The sequence below is a fragment of the Labrus bergylta genome, chromosome 11, assembly GCF_963930695.1.
Source record: "Labrus bergylta chromosome 11, fLabBer1.1, whole genome shotgun sequence".
NCBI classification, from domain to species: domain Eukaryota; kingdom Metazoa; phylum Chordata; class Actinopteri; order Labriformes; family Labridae; genus Labrus; species Labrus bergylta.
Window position 1 is genome coordinate 3,369,174 of NC_089205.1, and position 12,572 is coordinate 3,381,745.

The window sequence follows — 12,572 nt, forward strand, 5'->3', positions numbered from 1 at the left end:
AAAGTTTTTAGTTTAATAAAGTATAGCCTTCTGATTACCCTTGCATAGTTGTATCACTGCTGATGAAGGCCTAGTGCTGAAACGCGTCCGTTGTTGTTTTGTACGCTGCTCTTACCCAGATAAAAGAAACTTGAGGGACATTTAGTGTGCTGACTTTTCTGTCTCTTTTAAGTTATATCACTGCAAATACATTTCATACATCCACATAGAAACGGTCTGTTTTCAATCCAGTTCAGAGTTTTTCTACATTGGCAGCATTATCAATAAATGACCCATTTCCCACTCCAAACTAAAATTAAAAAGATTCCAGATTTTTCAAACAAAACACAAACTCACAGCTGAAACAGAAAGAAAACATAAATCACAAACAGCGAGGTCTCGTTTTGTTTTGAATTTTTCAAATTTATTTTTCAAATCTTTAGTATCTTTTCTCTTAGTGTGTTGGCATAATTATACATCGGTGTGGTGCATACAGTAAAGTCAGGACCAATAACAGGAGTGCATCTGTAAATCTAAAGACAACCTTTGAAGGATTTGGTTTGAATAAAGCTTATACACACAGAGGGATGAGGCTTTTAGGTGCTGATGGGAAACTTTAGAAATGGCCACAAAGACTCTATCAGGGAGGTATTTCTCTTGAACTCTCACACTACATCTGTCGTGTCCAACAAGGCACATGAACATGTTTTTTTTTCCGTTAACAAACAACGACAGAAGCGTTTCCTCCTCGAATGTTTCACATCTTCAAGCCGTCACTTGGCTTGAATCTCTCATTCATAACACAGAACACAAACTGTACATAAAGATCTCCCTTCTGAACAAAAACAATCATTCAGAACTGGCAGAGTAATATCGTAGAACTCATTAGACAAAAACAATAAAATCAGGATAAATCAACATGGTCTTTGGCTAGTTTGTTTAGTGTGCAGTAGCACAGTCCTGCCTCGGCTTATTGCACCAGTCTTTGGCAGAGGAAAATAAAGATCCACCATTGAGCGAGGTCTGGAGGGAAGAAAAAAGAAGGAAACAAGAAACATTTTGGAGTAAGTCTTCGGATCAGTCTTTGGTCAGTATTAGACAGAGAGATGTGTGATGCAGAACTGGTCTTGATGTGGCTTTAAACCTGACTGGGGCCATCTTTCTGTAATAATAAAACATATTTAAATTTTTTCTGACGTTAATGAAACTTTCCTAAAGTTTTACACGACTCAAGTCCTTAAGAATGTGTTTTTTAGAAGCACTGAAGGTTGAAGTTGATTTTTTGCAGAATGCATTAACGAGCTTTTGCGCTGAGGTTCAGATGACACATTTCTATTCATTTAAATTAAATAGAAGGCGATAGAGCGAGGAGATTATTAGCTTAGCCTAGCACACAGACAGGGAAAAAGAGGCAAACAGATTGTGTCTGTTTATTCACTGCTTTCCCCATTTATCTTACACCAGGCGTGCACTCAACAATTTCATCTCAATTGTTTGAGTCGCACTGATTTTGAACGACTTGTTCAGTGTTTTGAAATGAGGCGAACTAACTAACTTAGACACCTAACGTCAAAACAATTAAGTAAAATTCTTGCCCTTTTGGCATTTTTTCATTAGAAATAAAACAAATGAACTTTCTAAGATTTGAGTTTTTGCAGTGTAGTAAGCTAAATCGTGTTTGCGTTTGACATTGAAGCTTTTAGCTCAACATTTTCTTGATGTTTGACTTGTTAAAAAAGTTATATTTTTCATAGATATACTCTGACCCTTTGGGAGACATGTTAATATCAATATCTGTCAATATCAGAGTGCAATGTTAGGATCTCTGAAGTAGAAGAAGTTCAGTGATAAGGCTTTAATTGGTGAGTTTTACCCTCAAAAAGGGTTCTGAATGTTTCAAACTAGGAATGTTTCTAGGCTAGTTCCCTCGTCTGTTTAGCAAAGATTTAAATTCTGTTGAACCGTCTTAGTCTTAAAATAAAAAAGAAAACAGTCAAAATTGTCAAATTTTTTTTTAGATCAAAATACTATCAAAGAGATGCTATCTGCTCACTGTGCTTGTTAACATCCGGGTAGTAGAGCAAGAAGAGCAGGCCCATTAAACAGAGCTACAGAGCACCGACTAGTGGCAGGGAGCTGTGTTACAGCTTGAGCATAACATTTGACCAACATGTAAAAGTATTAATAATGTTTTTAACAGACTAAATCTGTAATTCTGGTGCCGACTAGCGAAGCTGATGGAGTTTAGTCGACTAAACACAAACATTCCTCATATTTTAAACACCGATAGATTCAAGATTTCTATCCATTTATACAACTAGAAAAGAAAATTGGCAGGAAATGCTACATATTCTGGTAGCAGTTCAAACCCTAGTCAGGCCATCAGACCAGTTCAGTCAGAGAGAGAGAGAGAGAGAGGCAGCTAAGGGAAGAGGCTAGAAGACAAAAGAAGTGAGGAGAGGTGGAGTAATGTAGGAAATGTTGATGAGTGAAAGACGACGGTTACAGAGTTGAAATAAAACAAAAAATCAGTCAGAGGATGACGGTTTCTATCTACACTTAACTCATTCCGGTGCAGAGTGTCATGTTTTTTTCATATATCAATATACAGCTCTTTATACTAATTATAAATAAATTAGTCAAGGAGAAAGGCACGCAGCTGCCTATCATCTTCCTTTTCACTTTTCTCGACCACTGCTCACATACTTTGTTCCTTTTGCAGCATTTACGATGTTTTCCATTTATTTCTTTGAAGCAAATCCTCCTGACACGCTTCCTTTTGTATCAAAACTCTGTATTGATTGATTCTTTAAATATACCCAGAGCTGAACCCAGCTTCACTCTGATTCAATGAAACACCATCTGACCTGACCGGCCTTCAGCGTGCAGAAGCCTCTCCATTTGATAGAAAACATTTAAATCATCCTCATCGTTGAACCTCTCAACAGCCAATACACACAGTCAGCCTTTTTCTACACACCTCTATGCTCTTATAACAACCAATCCAACCCTGTAAATAGTGTCAGCCAGACAGTTACCAAGCCTACGAGTCAAGCAGAAGAAGTAAACAGGAAAACAAGAGGCAACAACAACTAACCCTGATTTTCTTCGACAACACTTCTGCAACATGGTTGTCTCTTATTCCCACTCTTCCCTCATCATTGTCTTGGTCATGTTCCCAAATAAAGCACAATTAAACACACATGGTGCAAGAAAAATGCACAAAAATATTTGTTATTCCTTGGCCTCATATATAAAATCAGAATATTCAAACAGCAAAAGTATTAATCCCAAAAATATAATATATATAAACATAAATATATCAATTAGTTTTGCTTGATTTTTATTCCTTTTCTTTTTTTCTTTTCTTTTTTTTTAATTGGAAGCACTTATGCTTAGGCAGAGCGGGGGTCCGAAGTCGTGTGATTGGAGGATGGGAGGTCAGGAGGTCAAAGGTCCTGGTGTGGTCAGAGCAGCAATCATCTGGAGTTGAGTCTGGGAGCCGTCTGGAAGGAAAGGTCACGTCAGAGGTCACAATAGAGACTTTGGAACAGGACTGAATGAGACTGAGGATAGTTATCCACTCACCACAGACAGGTGTCCATTCTTAGCCTTGGCCACCAGTAGTTCTGATCCAGGTGTGAAGTCTATGATCCCCTCCTTCCCCTGACCCCCTGTGAACTTTATACTGCAGACACACACAGGGACAGTTAGACATCTTTTCACTTTTTAATGCCTTTAACATCGGCAGGCACAGTGACGCAGGTTTGTGCTCCTCACCTGCCCTGGTTGATGTTGATGCTGTTCATTTTGTCGGCACAGATCGCTATCTTGGTCAAGGTCTCGATCACGTGGTCGCTCTGCAGGACGACGTCTCCCTGAGAAGAACCCCAAGCACATCCATACAGTTAAAACCTCACAGTCAAACATGGTACACTCTCATACTAAGATACATGAGAGCTGCTTAGAAGTGCCAGGGATCCTGCAGATACTTAAAAACTCTTCAATTAGATTCTTAAAAAGTCTTCTCTTTACTTGTCAAAGGTCTTTAATTTGAGATGTGCGCTTGGACTGAAAGGTGCCTGAATATTTAATGAAATCTGCACTGTGTAGTTATTGCTAAATGATCAATATTTATTTTTTGTGGATTTTCTTGTTCACATGATGATTTGAAGCATTTACAGCAGCGTAACACATGAGAAGAAGAAGAAGAAGAAGAAGAAGAAGAAGAGGAAATGTAGTTTCAAGAAAATGTGTCTTCAGGATGAAAAACAAAGAGAATGGTTGGCAGTGGCAAAGAATAATTTTGCGGGTCTTGCAAGATATGCAAAAAAACAAGGCAAAATAAAAAACCTTTCAGACCAACATTAATTATGAAAAGAACCAACGCTGCACATTTTTTTTGGCTCTAAAAGTCTTAAGTTTTGGGCGCTGGTGGCGCAGTGGTTAGTGTGCGCGCGCCATGTATGGAGGCTGTGGTTCTCCAAGCAGGCGGCCCAGGTTCAAATCCGACCTGTGGCTCCTTTCCCGCATGTCATTCCCTACTCTCTCCCTGATTTCTGACTCTATCCACTGTCCTAGCTCTCAAATAAAGGCACAAAATGCCCCAAAATAAATCTTTAAAAGTCTTAAATTAGATTTTCTAAAGTGTGCAGCAGCATTGATTCTGGTAAGATGGAATCATTGTTGGTTTCACCTTCTGTTTGTTGTCGTCACTGGGCACGTGCAGAACAAACAAGCCGTCGCTGAGAGAGCTGACGGAGATACCTGCAGGAGAGTTTGAATGAGAGGTCAGTCCAGATACAAACACACATGCCCCCACTCTTTCCCCCCGATGACTTGATGTTGACCTCTGACCTTTCAGAGCTCCATATTCGATGCGTTGTTTGAGTTTGCCCTCCTCTACGATAACGGCACTGTTGGAGGTGAGCAGCAGCTGCCGGGGTCGAGCTTTGTACCCTTTCCTGTCGTACTTGGTGACCGGCACTGCGTACTGGAAAGAGGGAGGACGGTCACTATACTTTGATTACCTTCAGAGTGCAGGTGAAAGGGTTCTAAACCTGATGCATTTGATTAATTAACAGTCTTTAACAGCAGAGGAACAAATAAAACGTGAGCCAGGAACAAAGATTCAGAGTGTGGTAATGTAACCATGACGACAGTCTTTAAGAAAGCCCTTTGCTTTGTGAGGGAACTTCACTAACCTTCATCTTGTCGCTGCCAAGAGCCTGAACCACTTTGGGGTTAATGTCCTCGCCATCTGAACGAGACGAGACTGTTAAAATCTCACACATCACTCAAAGAAGAAAATCATAGAAAAAAAAGAGGAGAAGTCTCACTGAGTCTGGTGCTGACAAACAGTTTGGGCACGCTCTGTGGGTAGTTGTCCTTCTTGTCCTTGAAGATCTCACTGGCGGTCATCTTCTGCTCCATCTGCCCAGACAGATTTAAAAACCAGAAACCTTTTTTGGGGGGTGGGGGGTGGGGGGTGGGGGGGTGAGCAGACAAAACTCACCTGTAGTTTCCACTCAGGACTGATCTTCTTGCAGTAGCTCCACACCATGTTCTGCATGCACAGCTTACACAGATGATCTGATGCCTGCAGACACACACACACACACAGTTTATATAGAAGTTCTGACACTTCCAATAGTCTTACACTGATTCTATGTGGAGACACAGTTTCATAACTATCCTGAAAGATCTTCATTTTAAAATAATTCTTTTGAATCACTTATTTTAAGTCCACAGAAGCACTGATGACTGTTTTTGACCCTTACCCTTACTCTGGACGGTGCACTGCTCTGTTAATTTATTCATATGTGTGTATGAGTGTGTATGTGTCATGTCCAAACCTCTGTGAGAGCAGCGGGAGGTGTCGGCCAGCTCTTGTCCAGGACGTTCTTGGGCAGATTTCTGCGCAGCTTCATGAGGAAGGAGTAGCGCACGTAATCCAGGAAGTACTCGTTCTCTGGACAGCGCTCCTTGTGGCGGTAGATGAAGCCTTTGATGAACCTGACGAGGAGAGGAGGTTTTTAAATAAAGGGAGAACACAAAAAATATGTGTGTATCAAGGTTAATCAAAACACTAAGAAATAACAAAAACCAGATTCATGAATTTAAACAAAAAACAAAAATGAGATAACTTACTCAAACTGAATTGTGTGTTTCAAAAAATAAGTCAAATTAAATAAAGTGAAAATGTGTCAAGATTTTGTTACCATCAATTGTTTTAATACATTCCGCCAAGTTATGAATGGTTTCTTTGTGGATGGGTGTAGTTGTTTACGTTCTGTGTTTAAACACATTTTCTCCCATTTTGGGTCTCTGGTAATGTTTCCGCTTTGACACTTTTTTGGGCGTTTCATGACATATTCTTGTGTTTCATGAAATGTTTTTGCAGTAGAACTTCAGGGCCATCACGTTCAGACTTCGAGTGATCATGACAATAATTCCAGTTTTGAGACCTAATAAATGATATATACTGGAGTATATGCAGACTGTAATTGATAATTTGACATTATTATTTTTATGAGGGGTTAAATCAGTTGTAGGCAAACCTTTATTACGATGAGTGAGGTTGTCAAATGTTCTACACTGTGTTACTTTCAATACCACGAGTTTTAAAACGAAACACTCTCTGCTACAGAGTGATAGCATCCCAACGAGGCTTTACAATATAAGATGTCTCAGACTTCTATTTTTGCTGCTGTGGTATCAAACAGTTCAGTTTCACTAGCATCATATTGAAGTTTAATATTCTGGTATCGTGATAATCCTTGTGTCAAACAATGTTCAATTCATGGTGCTTTCAGCGTCTGCTACCTCTTTTACATGAACCCCCCTCAGTGCTGCCACCTGCTGGTTCCTACCTGCGGATCGTATCTGAAGCCTGTCGCCTGACCTTGGCCCTCCTCCTGGCCAGGATCCCTCTCCACCACGCCTGGATGGCAATCGCTGCAGGGCAACACATCATCAACTTTCATGCACAAATAACTGGACCAGCTGTTACAAAAACCCCTGAATGTATGTATAATCATTAGAAGAGGAAGTGACAGAGTTTGCTCACCTGAGACTCTGAGTTTTTGGAATTTGGACTTCTGGCTGTAGCCTTTCCATCCTGCCTGCAGCTTGGTGGCTGTGAGATTCAAAAACAGAAAAAAGAGAAGACAAAGGGTTTGAATCTCTGTGGTGATGATGAAATATGGAACACAAAGACCATCAGTCATGTCAGAGGATCTCACCAAGACTGTGCTTCCTGGTCTCTAGTGCCTCCTCAGTGGCGAACAAAGTCTTTGGGAAACGGATGAAGATTTTGGACCTAAAAGGTTGAGATTAAAATAAAACCATTTGAGATGCTTTGACAGCTCAGAGTAATTCACAGACAGTCAAAAAGAAGCACAGGGAACTTCAACATGAAGGTGTAAAGGAGAGAAAGTTTGACAGTGTTGATAAAAAGAAGAAAGGTCTAAATGATGTTTCTAAGAATTCTATCTGGATCTGTTTTGCTGACCTGCCCAGCTTGTACTCCTCAGGCTTGTATCCCAGGTGTTTGACCAGTGTGGCAACTCCGTCCGCCAGTTTCCCCTGCCAGTTTGGCCACGTGTCGGGACACAAAGACTTATACCTGAAAAAACAAAACAACACAAACACACAAGTTATTATTTTAGTCTAAACAGGCCCTGAATTCTTTTTTGGAAATATCTCCTTATTTATTTGGTAAATGGTAAATGGACTTGAGTTTATATAGTGCTTTTCTAGTCTTCTGACTACTCAAATCGCTTTTACACCTTTCACACACTGATGATAGTGATGATCACTATGTAGTATCCATCAGAAGTAACTAATCCATTCATACACCACCACTGAAGCAGTGGGAGCAATTCAGGGTTAAGTGTCTTGCCCAAGGACACATCGGACATGTTGCTCAGCTGGGGATCAGCTCGATCCCTCTCGATCCCTCTCGATCGAACCCTCTCAACCGGCGACGACTCTACCAACTGAGCCACAGCCGCCCCATTTGACAGGTATCACAATAATCATTAAGGACCAATTTATTCCTGGTAACATGTCACATACCCCCCCCCCCCCCCTCCCACCCATACATATACACACGCATACATGCACACACACACAGACACTTAAATTACAATAACATAACCATAACAGGGGGGAAAAAGAAAAGACAAGCACAAAACAAAAACAAACAAAAACACACAAAAATAACATAATAATACTAAATAAAAATAACAATAAGAAGAAATAATAGTAAAATAATAAACTACGATATAACAGTGATATGTGTCTATTCCCTCCTTCTTATATTGTTATACAGAGCATAGTTAGAGAATCAACCGTCCTGCAGTGTCTTTAATTTTGTGTCTTTAATTCTGTCTTTAATTCTGTTATACAATTACAACAGGGCTCCAGACAGATACACATTTTTCACATGATTCCCTCAAGTTGTACTTCATTTTCTCCAAATTTAAGAACATCATGAGGTCCTTTAACCAGTCTGAAGCTTTGGGGGGGGAATTGGTGACTTCTTGGCTCAGAATTCTAAAAGTCAGTCAAGTTTGTCCTAATTAAATCCAAAACTTCAACTAATTGTTTCTTTTTTTTTTGTTAAGCTTGCACCTTAGGTTGTGAAATATTGTGATTAAAGCCTATTCAAGGCGATATATTAACCCCCCTTTCACTTCTCTCTTTTAACATAAAAGTCACAGAATATCCTGTAATGGGGGAGGGGGGGGGTGGTAACAGAAGAATAACATCAGCGAGGACAGCACTGTGTGTGTGTGTGTGTGTGTGTGTGTGTGTGTGTGTGTGTGTGTGTGTGTGTGTGTGTGTGTGTGTGTGTGTGTGTGTGTGTGTGTGTGTCTGAGTGGTGCTGTCTCTACATGTACATGTCGTGTTTCCACAATGACTTAACACAATGTGAATTCACAGACTAGGACACCCATGTTACGCCGTGGCTAAATCAGTATGAAAGTGTTGAAGACGTAATGAAGGCGGAGCATCATGCAGAATCCCAATCTGATACCATGTGTTTAAAACAATAAGATATGTGTTATCTTAAAGATCAATGGAGTCTCAAAGGACGGCAAAAACAAAACTACAAACCTTCTGAAAAACATTTGACCAAAAGAAACCACATGGGGAAAGACTAGAAATATTTTTGCAATTGAGTTTGCCTGTAATTTCTGATGATTAAAAACAAAAAGTTACACAATTGTGGCTGCCTAGGACTTCTACTTTTGTGGCCGTGGTAACAAACAGGTACCAACAGCATTTGATTTGAACTAGTATTTTTTTGAAGTTTATTATTCTGGTATCGTAACAACTCCAGTTATAACATTAAGAAACAAAATAAACATGTTGATTCAGTGCTTTTCACCTCTGAAGGAAGACCTCGTAGCGCCGTCTGTAAGCGAAGCCGGCCCTCCTCACCCTCAGGTTCTCCATCAGCCCCAGATACTTGACTTGGTGACGGATCAACACATCGTCAAAACGAACTGAGACAGGAGGAGAAAGGGGGGAGAAGAGGGAGAGGAAATCAGTCCGATGAATAAAAAAACTAAAAGTAAAGTCAGATGGAGCACGATGAACTAGAGAAAAGCAGAAAGATCAGCAGTAGGAGTGATGGAGGACAGAGAGGCTGTGTGAAAGTGAAACAAAAGGCCGTCTGTGGAGAGAAACAAAGGCCAGCCCGATAACAACAACCCTTTCTGAAAATGACTTAAAAGATATTTATTTAACAGTCGAGCAAACCAAATGAAGACACTACATCTAATTAAAGTGAACATCGAGGAAAATCAACAAAGCCTGATAGGACCGGGGTTAAATTTTATCCTTCTTCAATGTGACTCACAGATTTTTTTGTAACAGTTCAGTGGATCGATATGGATCTAATGTGTTTGGATGAAATCTTTCACTGGATTTAAATTGTTGGGACTCCAGTGTTTCCCCCCCCCCCCCTAGCGTTGGGGGGGGGGTCACACATGGGCCGCCCCCCTAATATAATGGTAGGGGAAACACTGGACTCAGTTTGGTGGATGATAATGATCAGGAGAGTTCAATAAATCTGCAAATGGTTAAAAAAGGCGGTTTGTTTGTCGCTGGTCTGACAGATTGAGGCTGCTGTGGTTTTTGAATCCACACACACAGGGCCATCAGTGTGTGTGCCTGCTGTATTGGACATGTTTAACAGGGTTATAAGCTTATAACCTTAATGCAGACTTAATGAGTGAGAAAAGGATGGATCGAGTCCCATCATCTAGAAGACCAAAAGTTTAAGGATGAGGTTAAAAAAAGGGCAAAAAAACAACAACAAAACTTTTGATGATCAGTCGACGATGGGCAAAATCTGGTTTGACTATGTAAATCTTTAGTCGGGGACAAGGCTACTTAATTCATGAGTCATTTTGAAATTAAATTCCTTTTTTTAAGATTCTTTTGACAGTATGGTGCTGAGCTGTCAAAATATTAAACATTTCAGAAACAGAAATAGATTTATCCCTGGGTGAGAATTATTATTATTATTATTACACACAGAATAGGAGACATTGATTAGACATTAAGCAATAAAGACAACAAGTGCAGAGTATTGGAGAGGCTATGTACTAAAGAACCAAGTTAAGCGCTGTATTGCACAGTTGAGATGTTTTTCTGTTTGTGTAACTTTTATTAAAGAATAACTTCACATGATGCTTCATGTTCCTCATCATGTTGTCTGCTCCTCTATTAGTACACTTCTGAATAGGAGGAAGGCATGAACATTACAATGTTATTCTTGTAATATCACGACTTCAGGAACAAAGTTCACAGCTCATAACTCACTTTTCTTCTAAATCCAGTCATGTTTACATTTTAACGTGTGTGATTTATTATTATGTTTTTGTTTCTTCCACATCTATGGAAGCCCTGAGCGTACAAACATCCATACAGATTAATCTACTCCCTCTCCCCATGGTAATTAGTAAGAGCCGCTTGTTTTCTCCAGATCTCGGCTTATATTTATGTCGTTATCTTGAGATAACAACGCTGGTTTTCCTGAGATACAGACTGAATTTCTCAAGATCTCCAGAAAACAACTTAAATTAACTCGTGATCACAGAAAGATGGGGCTAAAGAAAGCGTATGTGTGCATGTCCACTTAGGGCTTCCATACACATCAGTATTAGAAAAAAATTCTGATTTAAAAATATCAATAATCAGTCAGATAATTCTTTCTTTGAAAGCCGCTCTTTTTCTTAACTCCTTAAAATGTTATCAATATTTATGTCAGCTCATAATTATTCCTACAACTGTGGAGAACAGAAATGTGCATTCAAAATAAAAAAGCTGCTTGATTAAGAGTATACTGAAGAAAGACTATTGAGGTGGAAGTTCAGAGTCAATATGTTTTAAATAACTTTTAGTTCTCATGTTTTACACTTTGAATGTATTTTCTATTATTCTATTATTAGTCTGATGACTCTAGATGTGAAAGGACACTCAAATGATTTCTGCATCCTCATGTTGCAGCGTCGTAACGAGCAGAGAATAATGAGCTCATACCTGCTTGTTTGGAGTCGTTGGGCTTGATGCAACGGACGTACGACGGCTCCTTCGACATGAGGATCTCCATGAGTTTCGCCAGACTGGCTTTGAACTGAGTGGCCGCCTGGAGGGGCAGACACAGACGGAGAGGAGAGAAGAAAGGTGGATGAGGAGAGGAGAAATGTCGGAGGTAAGAGGAGAGGACGGTCAGGAGCCCCGAGGTAGAAAGAGCGTGTATGAATCAAAGACCGTAGACGGATGATAATGATGACCTCAGTGGAGCGATGCAAGCAGGGTGAGTACAGCTGGAACACTGGGACCAGTGTGGAGGACTGGGACTGTTACAGCACCCTGTTCAAGTGTGTGTGTGTAAGAAGGGCATGCGAGTGTCAGGGCATTTCTCAGTGAGCGGGAGGCTGCAGAGAATACCCCATCAGACCTCCCACTCCTCACTGCAGAGGGGAAACACATCGCCGTTTGTTTATCTGTGGGAAAGTATGTCCAGATTCATATTTATTTCATTCCTTCCCACTTTTATTCACAAAACCTTTACAGCAACAACATGTTTGTCACAGTCGCTTTGCTGTAAGGACCATCTATTTAAAAAAAAAAAGAACCTCCGACTGATGGAGAAGTTTACACTGTGTTTGGATTTTTATTTCAAATACTCACTGTTCTATTTTTTGTTTTTGACAGGATACTGCCTTTGCTGTAAAGATTCAGTTTAACCATCTAATTCACTTCGTAGAAGTCATTTGAATTCTTATAATATTCAGACTGATGCACAAATTAAATAACTGATCCGTATAGTTTGTTATTTCTCTCCGGAAGGGCACGCTTAGTTGAGCCTTAAGTAAACTTCAAGTCTTTGCTTAAAACTCACCTCTTTGCTCTGGCTTTTAATACAATTTGAGCTTTTATTCATGCTCCTATTTATTGTGTTTCATTGTATATGTTATTTTATTTGTTGTTTTTGTGTTTTTGTATAGCACTTTGGTCAATCAAGGTTGTTTTAAATGTGCTATAGAAATAAAGATTGATTGATAAGTGAG

At 39.9% G+C, this 12,572-nt stretch overlaps 1 protein-coding gene across 4 annotated transcripts in view; it reads right to left on the reverse strand.

The window, feature by feature from the left end:
- Positions 1–376: 376 nt before the first annotated feature.
- Positions 377–12,572, reverse strand: part of LOC109996710 (unconventional myosin-Ic) — a 77,315-nt gene continuing 65,119 nt past the window's right edge. For all 4 annotated transcript variants that reach the window (XM_065960769.1, XM_065960772.1, XM_065960771.1 and 1 more), the window contains exons 18-32: positions 11,539–11,644; positions 9,377–9,494; positions 7,493–7,606; positions 7,224–7,300; positions 7,049–7,117; positions 6,852–6,936; positions 5,835–5,994; positions 5,495–5,578; positions 5,319–5,412; positions 5,184–5,239; positions 4,837–4,972; positions 4,676–4,746; positions 3,760–3,857; positions 3,568–3,667; positions 377–3,485 (exon numbers count right to left, since the gene is read on the reverse strand). In XM_065960769.1, the coding sequence (XP_065816841.1) occupies positions 3,459–3,485; positions 3,568–3,667; positions 3,760–3,857; positions 4,676–4,746; positions 4,837–4,972; positions 5,184–5,239; positions 5,319–5,412; positions 5,495–5,578; positions 5,835–5,994; positions 6,852–6,936; positions 7,049–7,117; positions 7,224–7,300; positions 7,493–7,606; positions 9,377–9,494; positions 11,539–11,644 (1,395 nt within the window). In that variant the 3' untranslated portion in view covers positions 377–3,458. The remainder of the gene's footprint in view (positions 3,486–3,567; positions 3,668–3,759; positions 3,858–4,675; positions 4,747–4,836; positions 4,973–5,183; positions 5,240–5,318; positions 5,413–5,494; positions 5,579–5,834; positions 5,995–6,851; positions 6,937–7,048; positions 7,118–7,223; positions 7,301–7,492; positions 7,607–9,376; positions 9,495–11,538; positions 11,645–12,572) is intronic.